The sequence below is a fragment of the Branchiostoma lanceolatum genome, chromosome 6, assembly GCF_035083965.1.
Source record: "Branchiostoma lanceolatum isolate klBraLanc5 chromosome 6, klBraLanc5.hap2, whole genome shotgun sequence".
In the NCBI taxonomy this organism is placed as follows: domain Eukaryota; kingdom Metazoa; phylum Chordata; class Leptocardii; order Amphioxiformes; family Branchiostomatidae; genus Branchiostoma; species Branchiostoma lanceolatum.
In genome coordinates this window covers 9,228,515-9,244,037 of record NC_089727.1, presented here as the reverse complement: position 1 = coordinate 9,244,037, position 15,523 = coordinate 9,228,515, and the positions used below count along the sequence as shown (strand labels likewise).

Below are 15,523 nucleotides of genomic sequence, written 5' to 3'. Positions count from 1 at the left end.
GTGGCAGACGTCAGCCGTTAATTAGCCGGCCCGATCCCAGTCAACCATTTCGCTTTCAACGGCTCATGCACTAACCCGATAACTGATGGTTTGAAGGTTGGCGGTAATCGTCAAGGGCAACTGTAGAACGTAACCTGTGTCGCAGACGACATTTCTTCCAATTCTGTCAGCAAGTCTTGTAGGCCTCTTGTACACTTGTAGCGCAGACGACATTTCTTCCAAGTTTGTCAGCAATTGTTGGGTTCTTAAACGTGCTCGAGGTGTGGCTCTCCTCAAACACGGGACCTCCATTTCACGTCCTATCCGAGGGACGTCCCTAGCAGAAGCTACGTAGTCATTTACACCTGAATGAAGTGAGGAAAGTCGTGTTAAGTGCCTTAATTTCCCAAAGGGCACAACATCGGGGCATATCGGTGGTTTCAAACCCGGGGCCGGGCCTCTCGGTTGTGGGTGAAACACCTACCTATTGCGCCACGCGATGCCACATTTACTATAATGAGGCTGGATTTTGTATAAGAAAAGCTCTATTGACAAGTACAGCGACTTTCGGGAGTTCCATTTACGTTCGCGGTCGAAACAAGGGACGGTAGGCCGGCAAAAGAAAAACTGCTAACTTTGTCTCTGATTTCTTTCTTTGAAATCCTCTCAAAAACACAGGAAATGCAATATCAGAAGGTTCAATTTCTAAAATTTTCCGGGGGGGGCATGCCCCCGGACCCCCCTGGGAAGCCCGCGCCTGCGGCGCTCGTCTCGCGCCCACGGCACTCGCTGGTCCCTCAAACATTAAAAGGACCCCCCCCCCCCCCCCATCAAAATCCTGGCTACGGACATGCAGAACAAGCGTTTTCGAGATGGTTTTAAGTTCGAGGAGGTCACAGCGAAAACCGCGAACATTTACCCATCGCGAACATTTCAATACCTTTAGTTGAAATTATCATTATGATTGTTTTCCAGCCACATACACTTTAAATATCTATAGCTAGAGGGACCCACCGTGAGTGGGTTGGTGGAATCACGCGGACAAGTAACCTGTCGTGGATAGCTTGACACATCCTTTTACCGTCTACCTTGCTTAGAATTGTCTGAGTTTGTTACGTCTTGGTAACGTTGAAAAGTTACCCAAAAATGAAACAGTTTTTAAAAACTCGTATTTCTTTGTTTAGTTTTCCCTCTCTTTTGGTTTTGTTATACCCCGATCAAAAACGGGATATTTGCTGGTATGTGCTTGCAGTTCTTTGGTAGCGTATATAACTTATTCCTTGTCACAATGGAAAACGTTTTTCAAAGTTGGCATGCTGTTAGTAGCCTAGATGAGATGCCAGCCTTAGCCCTAGGCTGCTCCCACTGACCTCTACTTGCAGATCACCACACTGCAAACGACCAAACGAGAACGTAACTTGAAGACATCCAGACTAGAGACCAAGATGGCCATTTTGTACAGTCTACACGTTGATATATAAATATACAATCGTTCTTGGCATGTTTTTCGCAACCTTCAACCTTCCTAAGCTCCTTGGGAGACGGGTCCTTTGAATGTGTCTTCCTGGCTGTATATATATATATTCGTGGTCGAATCTGCGTTGACAAGTCGTCTGCCGGCACAGAGGTTATCACAACCTTTCGTCCAGCTGTTCTTCATGAAAGAAATCCTGTTTATCGACATCCACTTTCAACATGCGTGATGAATCAGAACATCATCAGGCGCGGTTAGATCTCACATATGTCGTCTTTGTTAGGATTAGCCGAGCACCGGGGATTTACGCATTCTCCTGCAATAGCTCAAGTCAAGTGTTTGGTTATGCATACCACCTCTAATAAGATTTAAAGAGACATACAGCTAGCGGTCTCTATGGACTCCACGGATTAGTATCGTTCGTACAGAAAGCAGATATTCCGCTTATCAGGAGCGAACAGCTGTAACTGATACAGGAGAAAGTAGGTTATCATACGACATCAGTATATTTACGCTCGATGTTACTGGCTTTGGTCTGTAAGTCATCAACACTTTGTTTATACATATTCTTTTTTTAAGTTTAGGTTTTGTTTTTGACGTGTATGCCAAACAAGAGGATTGATACGCACACGAAATACTGAGAATGTACACATACAGTATTTATTTTAGCATGTTATCCTCCGCACAAGTTCGAATACACAACGCAAAAGCTCCCCTGTCGATCTCTCTCGGAACTGCACTGAAGATGACCCATGTATAAGCAGGCATCTGTAATTTCTAGCTGCTGACGTCAATCGCATCAGCGCGTCTTCCTGAATTCAGAAATCAAGCGAACCCAGTCCGTGGGTGCTGCGGCAAAGAACCACTGTCTGCCCGCTGAGAAAAAAATCCATATTCTAGAGCGCGGCTCCGCCTTCAAATCACCGACACACACACACGGCGCAGCCGTGGCCCAATCACCGCAGCCGCAGATGGTTGGAGCCCCGGAGGTGAGCTAGCGGACAGGGATGAAATGAAAACACGTCGGACGATGTTTTGTACCGTCTCTAGAAGATGCTCTGACGCCTTCTTGCCTTGATCTATCTGATATCTACATGCGCTTATAAAATGGTGAGTACCCATACTCTATGTATTTCCCTCGTAGAGTAGATGGTTCTGAAGATTTTTCCTCCGCAGAAATCGTAAACACTGCGTGGGCGGGTTTTCCTCTCTCTCTCTCAGCCGTCAACAACATCATCATCATCGGTGGCTGTGTGAGAGGATGGAAAATATTAGCCTGGATTTAAGACTGTTTCAAGGGCCCGTTCAGGCCACCTCCTCGGCTTTAGAGCCATCGTACCCCCAGGGAAATTTGATCAAAGACACCTCTCTGAGGAATATGCATTCAGCGCTGTTCTATTCCAGTGGATTGTGATGTGAGCCGTGTCAATCATGTGGCAGCGTGCATACATCTATGCGTATGTGAGTGTCTCTGGGCTTGAAAACAAGCTCACTGACCTGCATGTACCTAACATAATGCAACTACTGCAAACGCGCAGTTCCCCGCTCTAGACTAAATTACCGCCTGTTAATGTTACCGATTTTACCGTGTCCAAATTATCAGCACTTGTAAAATAGTACGCACTAAGGATATATTGATAGCGGCTTGTCAGCTGTTGCAGGGGTATTGTTAATGTTTTCAATGGAAATAGCTGGAGGAGAAACGAATACAAACAAGTGGGCCCTCGAGTCCAGCCCTGTCCTAGAACTGACCCCTTCATCTAGCCCGTGGCGTGACCTTTGATTCAGCCCCTGTGACCTTCCGATCCCCATTCAATACTTAATCCATGTTTCTCCTCCTCCTTTTTACACAGTACGGCTTCGTGAACCACGCTTTGGAACTGCTGGTGATCAAGAATTTCGGAGAAGAAAAATGGGAAGAAATCAAGTATGTAATTTTTTTAAATTCTTCCGTTGTGTTGTCTCTAATTCTTTAGCAACGGCTTTAGCTTTTTTTCTTACAAACGTAGCGACGTTTGCAAGTAACTGTACCATGCAAAGAGAGATGATGGGGATATAGTATAGAATATTTGAAGGTCAAAGGTTACATCATAGACAGAACATAGCTCATGATTGGTGAATGGTTATTTAGCCATACGACAAGCAACAGGCGCTTTTATGTATCTAATAGCTATTCCTATGAGAAATCGACTTTGATATATTCAAGACCAATCCATTTTATAATGGCTTTACTAGGGCCGCCGACCAAAACAATGTAGAAAAATAAGAGCATGGAATTATTTTTGCTGTCGGTTTAAGAAAGACATCGTTTTGAATACGAGACCAGTTATTTTGATGCTATAGTCATGGAAAGTCTCCCTTATATTCATCATATATTATATATTATATATGATTACGTCACCATATTATATCTTGATACGATGTATATCCACATCAATTATACATAATTACGTACATTATATTATTGCAAACAACGCAAACGTACCTTCGACATTCGTTTACAAGGGTTCATAGAAATCAAATAAGACAAAATTAAAAATGAAGTTGCGATCTATTTCCTTGGGCAAACGAGAGACAAATCTATCAATTTGATATGACTAGCCTCTGTCGTGTAATTGCGAAGCTGTTATGTTACGCCAAGTGGCGGCCGTACCTTTGAAAACACAAAATACAGAAATTTTACCATTATAACATTCATGACGTTCTGGATGTAACTGTCCGCCATTTTGTTATGGCTGCCAACTTGCCATGTACAGTAATGAGTATGTAACCCATGGCTAGATCTATATTGTTGTGGCTTCCATTCTATCGAAATGCTACTAATCTTTCTCACCGTTTCTTGGCGCTGAACACATTTGGTCCAACTCAAAATAGATGACCTGACAGTCCGATGTTTACTTGCATAACAAGGACAGTTTGCGCAAGTCTTCGGGAATGCTTGTTTTATCAAGAAGGTTCTGTCAATAAAAAAATCCTCCTTGGTTTTGTGTAATAATAGACCTTTGTGATCTGTTGTTGCTTCTATATTTGTAATAAAAGCTGAAAAAGGGCAAAAATTTATATTTATGGGGAGTTGATTAAAAGGCTAGATGAGTTTTGGTCCCTCCAGCCAACTTATTCCTTTCCTTGAGAATCTAATCAATTTGAGCACGCCCATTTCCACTACAAAAGGGCGAAAACATATCGAGCGCTATATGAATTACGTCAAAAATTAGTGCTATTTTGTCAATCTCTGTGTATGTGTTTTTGCACAATAAAGCTGCGTCTTATTTTCGAACTCTTTCCATCTCAATACCATGCTATTTCATACTGATATCTTGATGACAGTACAAGTATCTACTTAGCCTCACGCTAGGCGAACTACCAGTGACCAGTATGTTGTTGTTCTCACCAGGAGGGTCTATTTTGTGATGGTTTTAGAATTAAGATTAAACTCAGCGGACCTTGTAACGTTGGGTAACATAAATTCGGGATTTTTCCGATAATGGTTGACTGAAATCAATCTAGCAGAACAATAAACCATCCTTTTTTTCTATTATTCTGTCAGTATCATGTACTATCTTTGCACTAATCATATATATGGTAGATTTTGTCTCTAGTCGTGCTGACACCATAATATTTCAACTTGAAACTACCGTCCGCCGCACGCACAATGACGGTGCTGTCGGACAGGGGTGAACATTAATTCGGGAGAGAAGATTCGTCTTGAATATCTTACCGCTAATTACATTTTATACAGCAGCTATTCGTTCCATCCTTGGCTTGAGGAGAGTGCTATGGATATAGACGTGTCCCAGTAAAAAAATACATGAAAAAACGGCCGTACCGCACACATCAGGTCTACGGGAACAACCCGTGTGTTGAGTCGGTAGCTATAGAACGTCAAAGTCGACATCCACCGTCATGGCAACGTGTACATTATTCATGGAAAGTTAGCCGGATGCCGTAGCATTGATAATACTACTATGTCCATGTATTCCTTGTTGTGTTAGGAGCAAACTTTGAGGAAAATATCGTCCTCAGTCCACAATCACACGCAACATTTAGACAAAAAAGTGTTCCTCACAAACCTTTGTCGTCTGCTTGACAACAGGATTCTGGGTAATGATATGGCGGCGGGAAAATACACGTGCCGTAGGTTGTAGCAACAAAGAGGGGTTTTGATGATTGATCACACTTAAAGTCCAATTGCAGGTCAGCAATTTTAAGAAAATAAGTTGTCTTGTAAATGATTGTGTTTAGCAGGAAGCGGGTGTGACATTTGTCTTATAAACCAGCCGACAACGATGTAGTGTGATTCTCCCACGAAGCCCTCAGACTGTTCCAATAAGGGACGGAGAGTTTTTGTCCTCGTCGCCTTCTAATGCATGCTTATCGAAGCTTTTCAGACAGTGTTCTGAATACGTAAGTCTGTCAAGTTTGCATTTCTAGCGGTATTACTGATGTTGCATCTAGCACATATCCCTAAATACCCCGTTTTCGAAAAATCCCGAATTTAAGTACCCCACGAATTTATGTTACCCAACGTTACAGCTTGTTTTTGCACAGTTCACAAACACCAGAGTACGAAATAATGATGCAGATATGCTGAAAAGAGGCTGTACATGTAATTCACAATAAGGTTTTGTTATAGAGAATATTTTCACATTTGGGGCCAAAATGTTACATATTGGGGTTTTAACAACAGAGTTGGGTTCAGCTGCTTCTCACAGTAAAGCACCAGGACTGTACACGACCTTTCAACGCCTCCTAAGCTGTCGCTCGCTTTTTCTTCCGTTCAAAGAAAGCCTTTCAACTGTCTCGATACACCCGACACATTAGCGGTCACGTAGAGGTGAAACCATTGATAAGGAGTGCTACTTTAATTCAAGACGTGCCATGAATTATTCCCCACACGCTGCAAACCGTCAGACAAGGTGTCAGGGCCACCGGGTTACAAAAACAGGTCGCCGGGGCCAGGTAGGGGTTACCCCGCAGACAACTAGACTGTCGCCTCGGTGAGCGTTAGCAAGGGCGGAAACATCCCAAATGGCTGTTGAGTACTCTCTGAGTAATTCGTCAAGCTGTCGGCACCGCTGGGTGGGAATTTCGAGGTTGATTCTACGTGGTAAATTGTCGGACATGTGTGAGTAAACTGCTGTCAGCAAGCGGTGGTCAACATTTCAAACTGTGTACGTTAACGGGAAGTCTCGAAAATGTCAAACATGTTCTGAAGATAACCATTGTTGGATTTTAGGAAAATCAGCTGTTTCAAAATTACAACGTTGAGCATCGAGGTGTTGTACCTATGTAAACATCAATGTACCATTGTATTCACCATCTTCTATTGAAATATTAGTATTTACGATTGGTGTTTCTTATCAAATTTGCATATCCTGCAAATTCCAATCATGATATTTCTTTCCACTTGTTTTTGTTGTTTTTGGATTTCAAAAAAAACTTTGATATATCTATTTTCTCATCATGAAATGAAATGAATTTGCAAACGTTCCATCAAAAACGAAGTGATATCGTTATAAAGCTCCAATGAAGTTCGAGCAAACGTATTTCTTTAGTCTTATCCTTTATTACCGTAACGTAAGTCAACAATCTATATTCCGTATCTCACATTACCGGAATTTTCCAAGGTTTCAAAGATCTTGGCGTTTGAAAAGCGATTTATCTGCCTCATTCGTCTTGTAAAATGATTGTAAAAACTGTAAAATGATCTCTCGCTAACGTGGCTCTCTTCAGACAAAGTTACTATTTCTGTTAAGTGAAAACACGACATGTTGTTGTTACCAGACACAAAGAATGATGTCACCTGTCAATGGAAACTTCACCTTAGTGATAGATTACACAGTAATGCACAAGTGATAAACTTACAGTCTGGTCTTGAGAGGATTTGTATAGATGGCTAGAAATTCCAGGAGGCGGACCAAGTGTCACTACACTTGTTATGTCAATAGTAAACAGACACCTACAGTTTACATTGCAGCCATCTCTAGTATTTGTTTGTTGACCCAATGAACGTACGTCAAGGATATGTGACGTCATCGTGACAATGTGTATGTAGCAACAGGACTGTGGTATGTTAAGTGCTCAAATAGGTCTAAAAATAGACAAGTCTTTCGAAATTAGTTATTTCAAAAGGAAATAGATTTTGTGGAACGCTATAGCATTTTAAAAACTAGGCATTTCTTTTAATACCTTTTTTGGGTTATCTGTAGAAGAGAAGCCGGCGTCGACATTGACGGCCAGTTCCTTGTCCGGCAAATATACGGCGATGACAAGACATACGACTTGGTGGGGGCTGCCACCAAGATTTTACGTAAGTATGCAGTTTACAAACATACCGAAAGGTGGCGCTCATGAGCGGTGTTTCCATGTCCACAGTCCGAGCGTAGCTAACACTGACATGACTGATTGGAATCTCGATAGATGCTATCGTGTTGGACAGGACTACATTTAGGGCCACGTCATTACACGTACGTTAATGAATATTTCAGTTAGACTGTATGGACAACTTGTTTACGAACAACTTCTTATCGGCAATGTCACAAAAAATTCTCTGGACTGGGGCCATCCCTTTTTCCTGCCACTTTTCTGGAACCTTCCTGGCATCTTTGACCTAAACTCATATGTATTAGCGTCCCCGACGTTCCTAGCTTTCAAATGCCAATCATGGAGCTGCAGACACACACCAGGACAAATAAACATACACATCAACGTATTACAATACCTGGGGTAACAAAGAAGTAGCAAGCTCTTTTAGCCACTTCCCGTCTAATCTCGCAACATCTCGCGTTATCCTGTCATTATCTGCTGATGATGTCCTATATTTAACATTTTGCCCTCTCAGAGATCGATGCCAACACGATACTGGAGCTGTTCGGAGCGCTGTTCTTCGAGTTCTGTCAGGAGTCCGGTTACGACAAGATCCTAGCTGTGCTGGGGGCAAACATCAGGTACATATCACCAAAAAACGTGTGATTGATTAATCGATCGATAGTTTAATCAAGTGTTTGTTTGTTTCATTGTTTGTTTTGTTTGTTTGTTTGTTTGTTTGTTTTAGTTTGTTTCATTGTTTGCTTCATTGATTGATATATTTATTCAAATTCACAGATTGCGTACAATCTAAGGGGAGCCGGCAACAGGAATCTAGTTCCTCTACGAGGCCGACTCCCCCAGAAAATTTACAAAGTTGAGATAAAAACAATAAATGAAAGACATCAAATACTGAAAGAAGTACATTAAAAAAATGAGAGTAATAAGGTCAAATGATAAGGAAAACAGGGTAAACGGTTAAGCTATGTCACTATGCAAGATGAGCAACGACAAGTGGTCGTCCAAGTACATAAGTTATCAACAGAAAATGTGTCACTTAATCGGGATCTATAATATGAAATCAAGAGTTTTTTAACGGACTGTAGAGTGAGGTTTGAGTACATATGTTGGCGAATGTCTAGTGGTAAATTGTTCCAGATGACGGCAATACGACTAAAGTAAGAGAATGAGAATGATTCAGTTTTACATGGCCGTGGTACAAGTTGGAATTGGTCTGTAGAGCGAAGTGATCTAGTAGGTCTGGATACATTGAGGACATGAGAAATGTTGGTACAGTACACGTTGCGGAAACATTTGAAAAGAAATAAGATATCAAAAAGTTATCGTCTGTAACACAATGGTAGAAGGTTGGTATGGGTTAATCTGTCATTATAGTTAAGTTCGTAATCATTACAGATGTACTTGGTAGCACGTCTTTGAACACCTTCTACTTTGCGCTGATACAATCTTGTATGCGGTGCCCATACCTGAGAACAGTAGTCTAAATGTGGTATCACCAGTGATCGATACAAATTGAGTTTAACAGTAAATGGGGCATTAAAGCCTACTGATCTCTTGATCATTGCAAGTCTTGAGTTACATGTTGATATCTTCTTAAGTACATGAGAATTCCAGGATAAGTTATGTTGTACATGAACTCCTAAGTCATTATAACTATCTTGTCGACTGAGTACAGAATCTGACATGCTATAAGGGTATTCAACAGGTGAAGTTTTACGTGTCATACTAACAACTGAACACTTAGATGGATGAAATACCATCTCCCATCTCATATCACCCAAAAATGTGGTCGATCGATTGATTCAATATATGGTTACGGTTAGATACAAGCTGTGCTAGGAGCAAATATCAGCAAAATATCATATCACCCAAAAATGTGGTCGATCGATTGATTCAATTATTCATTCATTCATTAGTTGGTTGGTTGGTTGGTTGCTTGGCAGTTTCATCGATAAAGTAATTGATCGATCAATCCATTGATTGATTGATTGATTGATTGATTGCACTTAAAGGTCGAGTTCAAATTACATGTACCTCTTACTTGCAATATTGATAAAACATGGGGTAAAATCTTTTTTTCTCTTCCACAGAGATTTCCTACAGAACCTGGACGCCCTACACGACCACCTGGGAACCATCTACCCGGGCATGCGCGCTCCGTCCTTCCGGTGCACGACCCAGGACGACGGCACCCTCATCCTCCACTACTACTCCGAGCGGGAGGGTCTGGAACACATCGTCATCGGCATTGTCAAAACTGTGGCCAAGAAACTACACAACGCCGATGTGGACGTAAGCATCCCATCTTTTTAGATCTTTTTTGCAGTACCATTCAAAGTCACTAAGGGGCGCGTGAGAAGCGTTGCCTGAAATACGTGTATTCTTAGCAACATAGATCATAGATGCATGATCTGATGCATGATCTGCCGGGATGGTCGAATAGCCCACTTCCTCAACATTTCTTTTCGGTCCTCCAGGTTCAAATCATTCAAAGGAAAGGGGAGGAGTCCGACCACGTCAAGTTCGCCATCTTGGAAAAGGATGACGTCAGACGATGCTCCGCAAACGACCTGGACATCTTTGACGTCGGACTCTCGCGAGAGCCGAAGATCAGCCCCGCGACTTTTTGCAGAGCGTTCCCTTTCCACGTCATGTTCGACCGTAACCTGGTCATCCAGCAGGCGGGGACGTCTATCAGCCGAGTTATTCCCCAGGTAGTCGACAAAATTATTTTGTATGGGCTCGGTCATGTTGGTCGCACGATCATCGTACGATTGCAAACTGAAGGCATTCTTGAGATAGTCGTGCGTGTGCACGTGCCGTACAAAAGTTAGCTTTTTTTTTTACGGAAAAGGTTGTCTTAGATTATTGTCGGCGGTTGGTTCTGTCATAGCCTACGAATAATCTTACCGTGCCATAATTTGGGATATTTGGCGCTTGTTTCATGTATCTGGTCATGACCAAAGATTTCACTTGTGTACACTGTATTGGAAATGCTAAAAGCATTGATATTTTTCTCCTCACAAGATTTGCCTCCAAGAGTGTAAGGTGTGTGACTTGTTCGACATGATCCGACCACACATCAAGTTTGCCTTCAACTCCATCACGAGCCACATCAACACGGTCTTCGTGCTGCGCACCAAGGAAGGTCTCATCGACATCTCGTCTGGCGCCGTGTCACGTGACAAGCTCATCGGAAACGAGTCATCGCGCATGCGTCTGAAGGGGCAGATGATCTACGTGGAAGAATCTGATTGGATGCTATTTCTTTGCTCCCCGAGGTATGTTTGATAACATACATTAACAATGTATTCCTCTATCTAGACGCCATCCCAAGCGGCCAAATACACTACGTTTATCGTATGCATTGTTAACACGTTACGTCACAAGTTTTAAATGTAGATGACCGTAGAGAGCCGCCATCGCCATGTTGGAGGTGTAGACAGATCCAAGCTGGCGGCTGGCTTTTCAGGACGCACAGAAGATAATTGTATTAAAGAAGGGAACGTGACATACGTCTTGTAATGCAATATGCATTGTGTAGTGTCAAAAAGAATGTATGCGGAGGTAGACAACTAGTTGTTATCACAGTAACATAATATCTAACCCTCCAATATGGCGGACGTCACAGCCACGTGACTACAACTACCCCGTATGATTGGTTCACAGCGTGATGAATCTGGACGACCTGAACCGCCGTGGCCTGTACCTGTCGGACATCCCGCTGCATGACGCCACGCGAGACTTGGTGCTGCTGTCCGAGCAGTTCGAGGCGGAGTACAAGCTGACGCAGAAGCTGGAGATCCTGACCGACAAGCTGCAGCAGACGTACCGGGAACTGGAGGACGAGAAGAAGAAGACTGACAGGTCAGTCATGACGTCACATCCGGTTTTCACGTCGAGCGACTAAAAGTGACAGTCACTTCCTGCATGCTGAGGCATGATATTACGCATCATGCATGTAAAGACATTTGTTGTTTCTTATATCACAGATGCTAGTCCATGGCATCAGATTATATCAGCTGTTATACTCTTTTGAGGTACCCTTTATAAGATGGTATGCGATTATCACATAGACTTATTAAGCAGGTACAGATATCAGATTGTATACACTTAACAGATACACTTATCAAGTACCGATATCAGACTATATCAGATGTTATACACTTTTAACAGATTGTATACAATTATCACATAGACTTATCAGGCAGGTACAGATATCAGATTTTATGCACTTAACAGACACATTTAATTTATCAGGCCCCGATGTTTGAACTGTTACAGACTGCTGTACTCCATCCTGCCGATCTCGGTGGCGACGGAACTACGTCATCACCGTCCGGTTCCCGCCAGACGGTTTGATAACGTCACCCTGCTCTTCAGCGGCATCGTCGGCTTCAACTGCTTCTGCAAGAGGAACGCCTCGGCCACGGGCGCCATGAAAATCGTCAAGCTACTGAACGACATCTACACGCGCTTCGACGACTTGACGGACCCCAAGAAGAACCCAAGCGTTTATAAGGTAACATGGAAGTCGAAAAGAAGCTTCATGTCCGGGAAGCGTACCTAGCTTAAAATTGGTTCCAGGTGGATAGCAGCCCCGTGTACCTGGCAGTCCAACGGAACAAATTTGCGGCTTCGAGACCCAAATTTGAACCGACACCGGCGCAATTGGGACTTAAGAATTAGTTCATAAGTAACTGTATTTTTGTTCTCGCAGGTTGAGACAGTAGGAGACAAGTACATGGCGGTGAGCGGGTTGCCGGAGCCGTGTATGGACCATGCCCGCTGTATCGCACGCCTGGCCCTGGACATGATGGACATCAGTCACCAGTGTAAACAAGAGGAGATGGAGGGCGTCCAGGTTCGTCAAATTACTTTTAGGGCCATGTTAATTTGATTATATGGATGACATTCTCCGGGACACCCAAAACTGATGCGAGCGTGCGAATAAAAAAAGTTTGTAAAAAAAAACACCCGTTGCCTTAATTATGATATCTACGTGGTCAGGAAATTGAGGAAGGTTGAGCTAACACAGAGACGGACGGAAATTAATGCGCGCGGATGGCCTAAAAATATCCCCAATGCATCTCTTTTCCTCTCCTTTAACTCAGTGAACATTTTGTCTGGTCTGCCTCTCTTTTAAAAAAACCTTAGCAGAATCTACATTGATATACTTTGATGAAGACTGTACAGCTAATAACATCGGTAGTAATGTTCTTTTGAAACACCGCTTTCACGAAGGATATGTTTTGAACAACTGACAGCCTTGTTTGATAGGAACACTACCACACAGAACAATTACACCATACTTAACAAAGGACACTTTGAAATAGTAAACTTGGTGTTGAAGTTACATCTTGTCCTCCGAAAGATCATAGCATGACAAATCTTCTTCCACCTTGACATCGCGGAAAAGGTACAATGTGTAATTATTGATCAGGACGCCATCTTGGTTTCTTTTCAGATCACCATCGGTATCCACAGTGGGGAGGTGGTTGCCGGGGTTATAGGTCAGCGGATGCCGCGGTACTGTCTATTCGGGAACACGGTCAACCTGACCAGCCGGACAGAGACCACGGGGGTTAAAGGTCACATCAACGTGTCCGAATACGCCTACAGGTGGGATATATGTCCTCCGGCACCGGCCGTTGTTCAGCTCTAGGGACAGGTGTGTTTGCCTGTGTGTGGATGGTGTTCAGCACAAGGGATGGGTATGTTTGCCTGTGTGGGGATGGTGTTCAACGCTAAGGATAGGTGTAGGTGTGTTTTCCTAGCACTAGGGACAGATTATTCACCTGTACGTGGCTGGTGTTCAACACTAGGGACAGGCTTATTTGCCTGTGTGTAGATGGTGTTCAGCACCAAAGACAGGTATGTTTGCATGTGTTTAGATGGTGTTCAGCACCGGGGACCGGTGTATTTACCTAGATGTGTGTGCATGGTGTTCAGTACCGAGGACAGGTGTGTTTGGCTTTATGTGGATGGTGTTCAGCACCAGGGACAGGTGTGTTTGCCTGTGTGTGAATTGTTGATTGTGATTGTGATGCCAAGTACACATCGTATTTATACATGATTGTGATTGCATGTACAGAGCTCTGATGCAACCGGAGTGCCACGACCCCGCCTTCCGGTTCGACTACCGGGGACCGGTTCAGATGAAGGGCAAGAAGGAGCCCATGGAGTGCTGGCTACTCGCCAGGAGATCTCGCGAGACTGTCGTGTGAACTGTCGAGACCTCCCGATACTACCGTATACACTAATCTCGCGAGACCGAAATGATCTTACTTGGCTGTTGTTCGAACGGTCGAAGTCTTTTGAGACTGTCGGGTGAACTGTCGGGATCTCACGAGACAGTTTTGTGAATTAACGCGAAAATGAAAATTCCCAAATGATTCTGTCCTTCTCGATCTCGGAAATGTTATCCTATTGTTTGTGATCATACTGTAAATCTAGTAGATGCTTAGTATGAAAAGTTATGTAAAGTACATTGTCTATACAGCATTTGCGAGTTTCTATAACACATATATAGATACATATATGGATTTTATTCACTGAGAGAGAACTACATGTGTCGAGAATAGTATATATGAAGAGATCATTCCATGTTTTTTTTCAACTTTATTCACCACCACCGATTTTTACAATGAAGTTTTTACATCAAACTTAAAATCACCACATCATTATAAAGTTGGAACATCACTTGAAAGTAACTTAACAGAAGCGACACAACATTTTTTAACAAAAACAAACTACCTGTGACAAATAGCGCATAACATAAGATTCCTAACATCATTACATGTAAAAGAGAAGCCTAAAACTACTCAAAGATAACATTACACGACTGACTACCTGTGTCAAATATGTGAATCAGATAAAAAAATTGTTACATCATTACCTACAAGACAAAACTTAAAATAGTAAGTAAAAGATAAGATCATTCCATGTTATTAGAAAAATAGAATCCTAAAAGCTTCATGTAAAGATGTTGATTTGATAGAAGCTTGCTAGGTGTCGATATAAAGTACTTAATATTCTCCAAATGTCAAATTTTAACAGTAACGTTTGATGTTTAGTTTTAATCGGGGCTACACATACATTATACATTTCGAGTTAGTCTGTCAGTTTGTTGTGAATGCCACGGCAAGAGATTTAAACAGAAGATTGCAGCTGATCAATTGTCGATAAGGCCCCTCCTAAAATTACGCATTATAGAAACCTCCAAAGAACAGTGCCAATGTTCAAAACTTCTGTTTTCTGGATACAATTAATGTAACGAAAGTATTACTGTATTGATTACAATCATGTGCACTTAAAGTAAGATAAATATTTAATCGGAAGGGTCAAAGTCTCCGTGACCTGTCGTTTCCGAATGATTGTATGTTGGTTGCGTTGATATTGCTTTTTAAATATGCACTGTATGTAGATATTTGCTGATGTATATATGTCACACCTAGTTATGACGTATTTGCCTGTATCAGCACTTGTGCCTGTTTGTAACGACATCAATGACGAGCAAGAAATTTTGTTAGTTCTGGACGTAAGTAACTAAATAACAAACCGTACTTAGCCGTTTCTGTCTGAGACCAAATTGCAATTTCAACGCGTATATATGTATATAGTATACTGTTTCTTGGTACTATCACTGGGGAATTTAAGTGTAAGTTGACACTGTAACAGAGATCGCAAACATTAAAGAGTGGAGAAATAAGGCTAGCTCCTGAGGCGTTTCCAAAACGTGTC

The 15,523-nt window shown here is 42.4% G+C and overlaps 1 protein-coding gene across 1 annotated transcript; it reads left to right on the top strand.

The window, feature by feature from the left end:
- The first annotated feature begins 2,258 nt into the window (after positions 1–2,258).
- LOC136436452 (guanylate cyclase soluble subunit beta-1-like) lies at positions 2,259–15,491 on the top strand. Its single transcript, XM_066430444.1, has 12 exons — positions 2,259–2,563; positions 3,307–3,380; positions 7,663–7,763; positions 8,295–8,400; positions 9,871–10,072; positions 10,258–10,494; positions 10,808–11,061; positions 11,450–11,647; positions 12,065–12,302; positions 12,501–12,644; positions 13,248–13,402; positions 13,875–15,491. The coding sequence occupies exons 1-12, from the start codon at positions 2,561–2,563 to the stop codon at positions 14,005–14,007; spliced, it is 1,845 nt and encodes a 614-aa protein (XP_066286541.1). The 5' UTR covers positions 2,259–2,560; the 3' UTR covers positions 14,008–15,491.
- Positions 15,492–15,523: the final 32 nt, after the last annotated feature.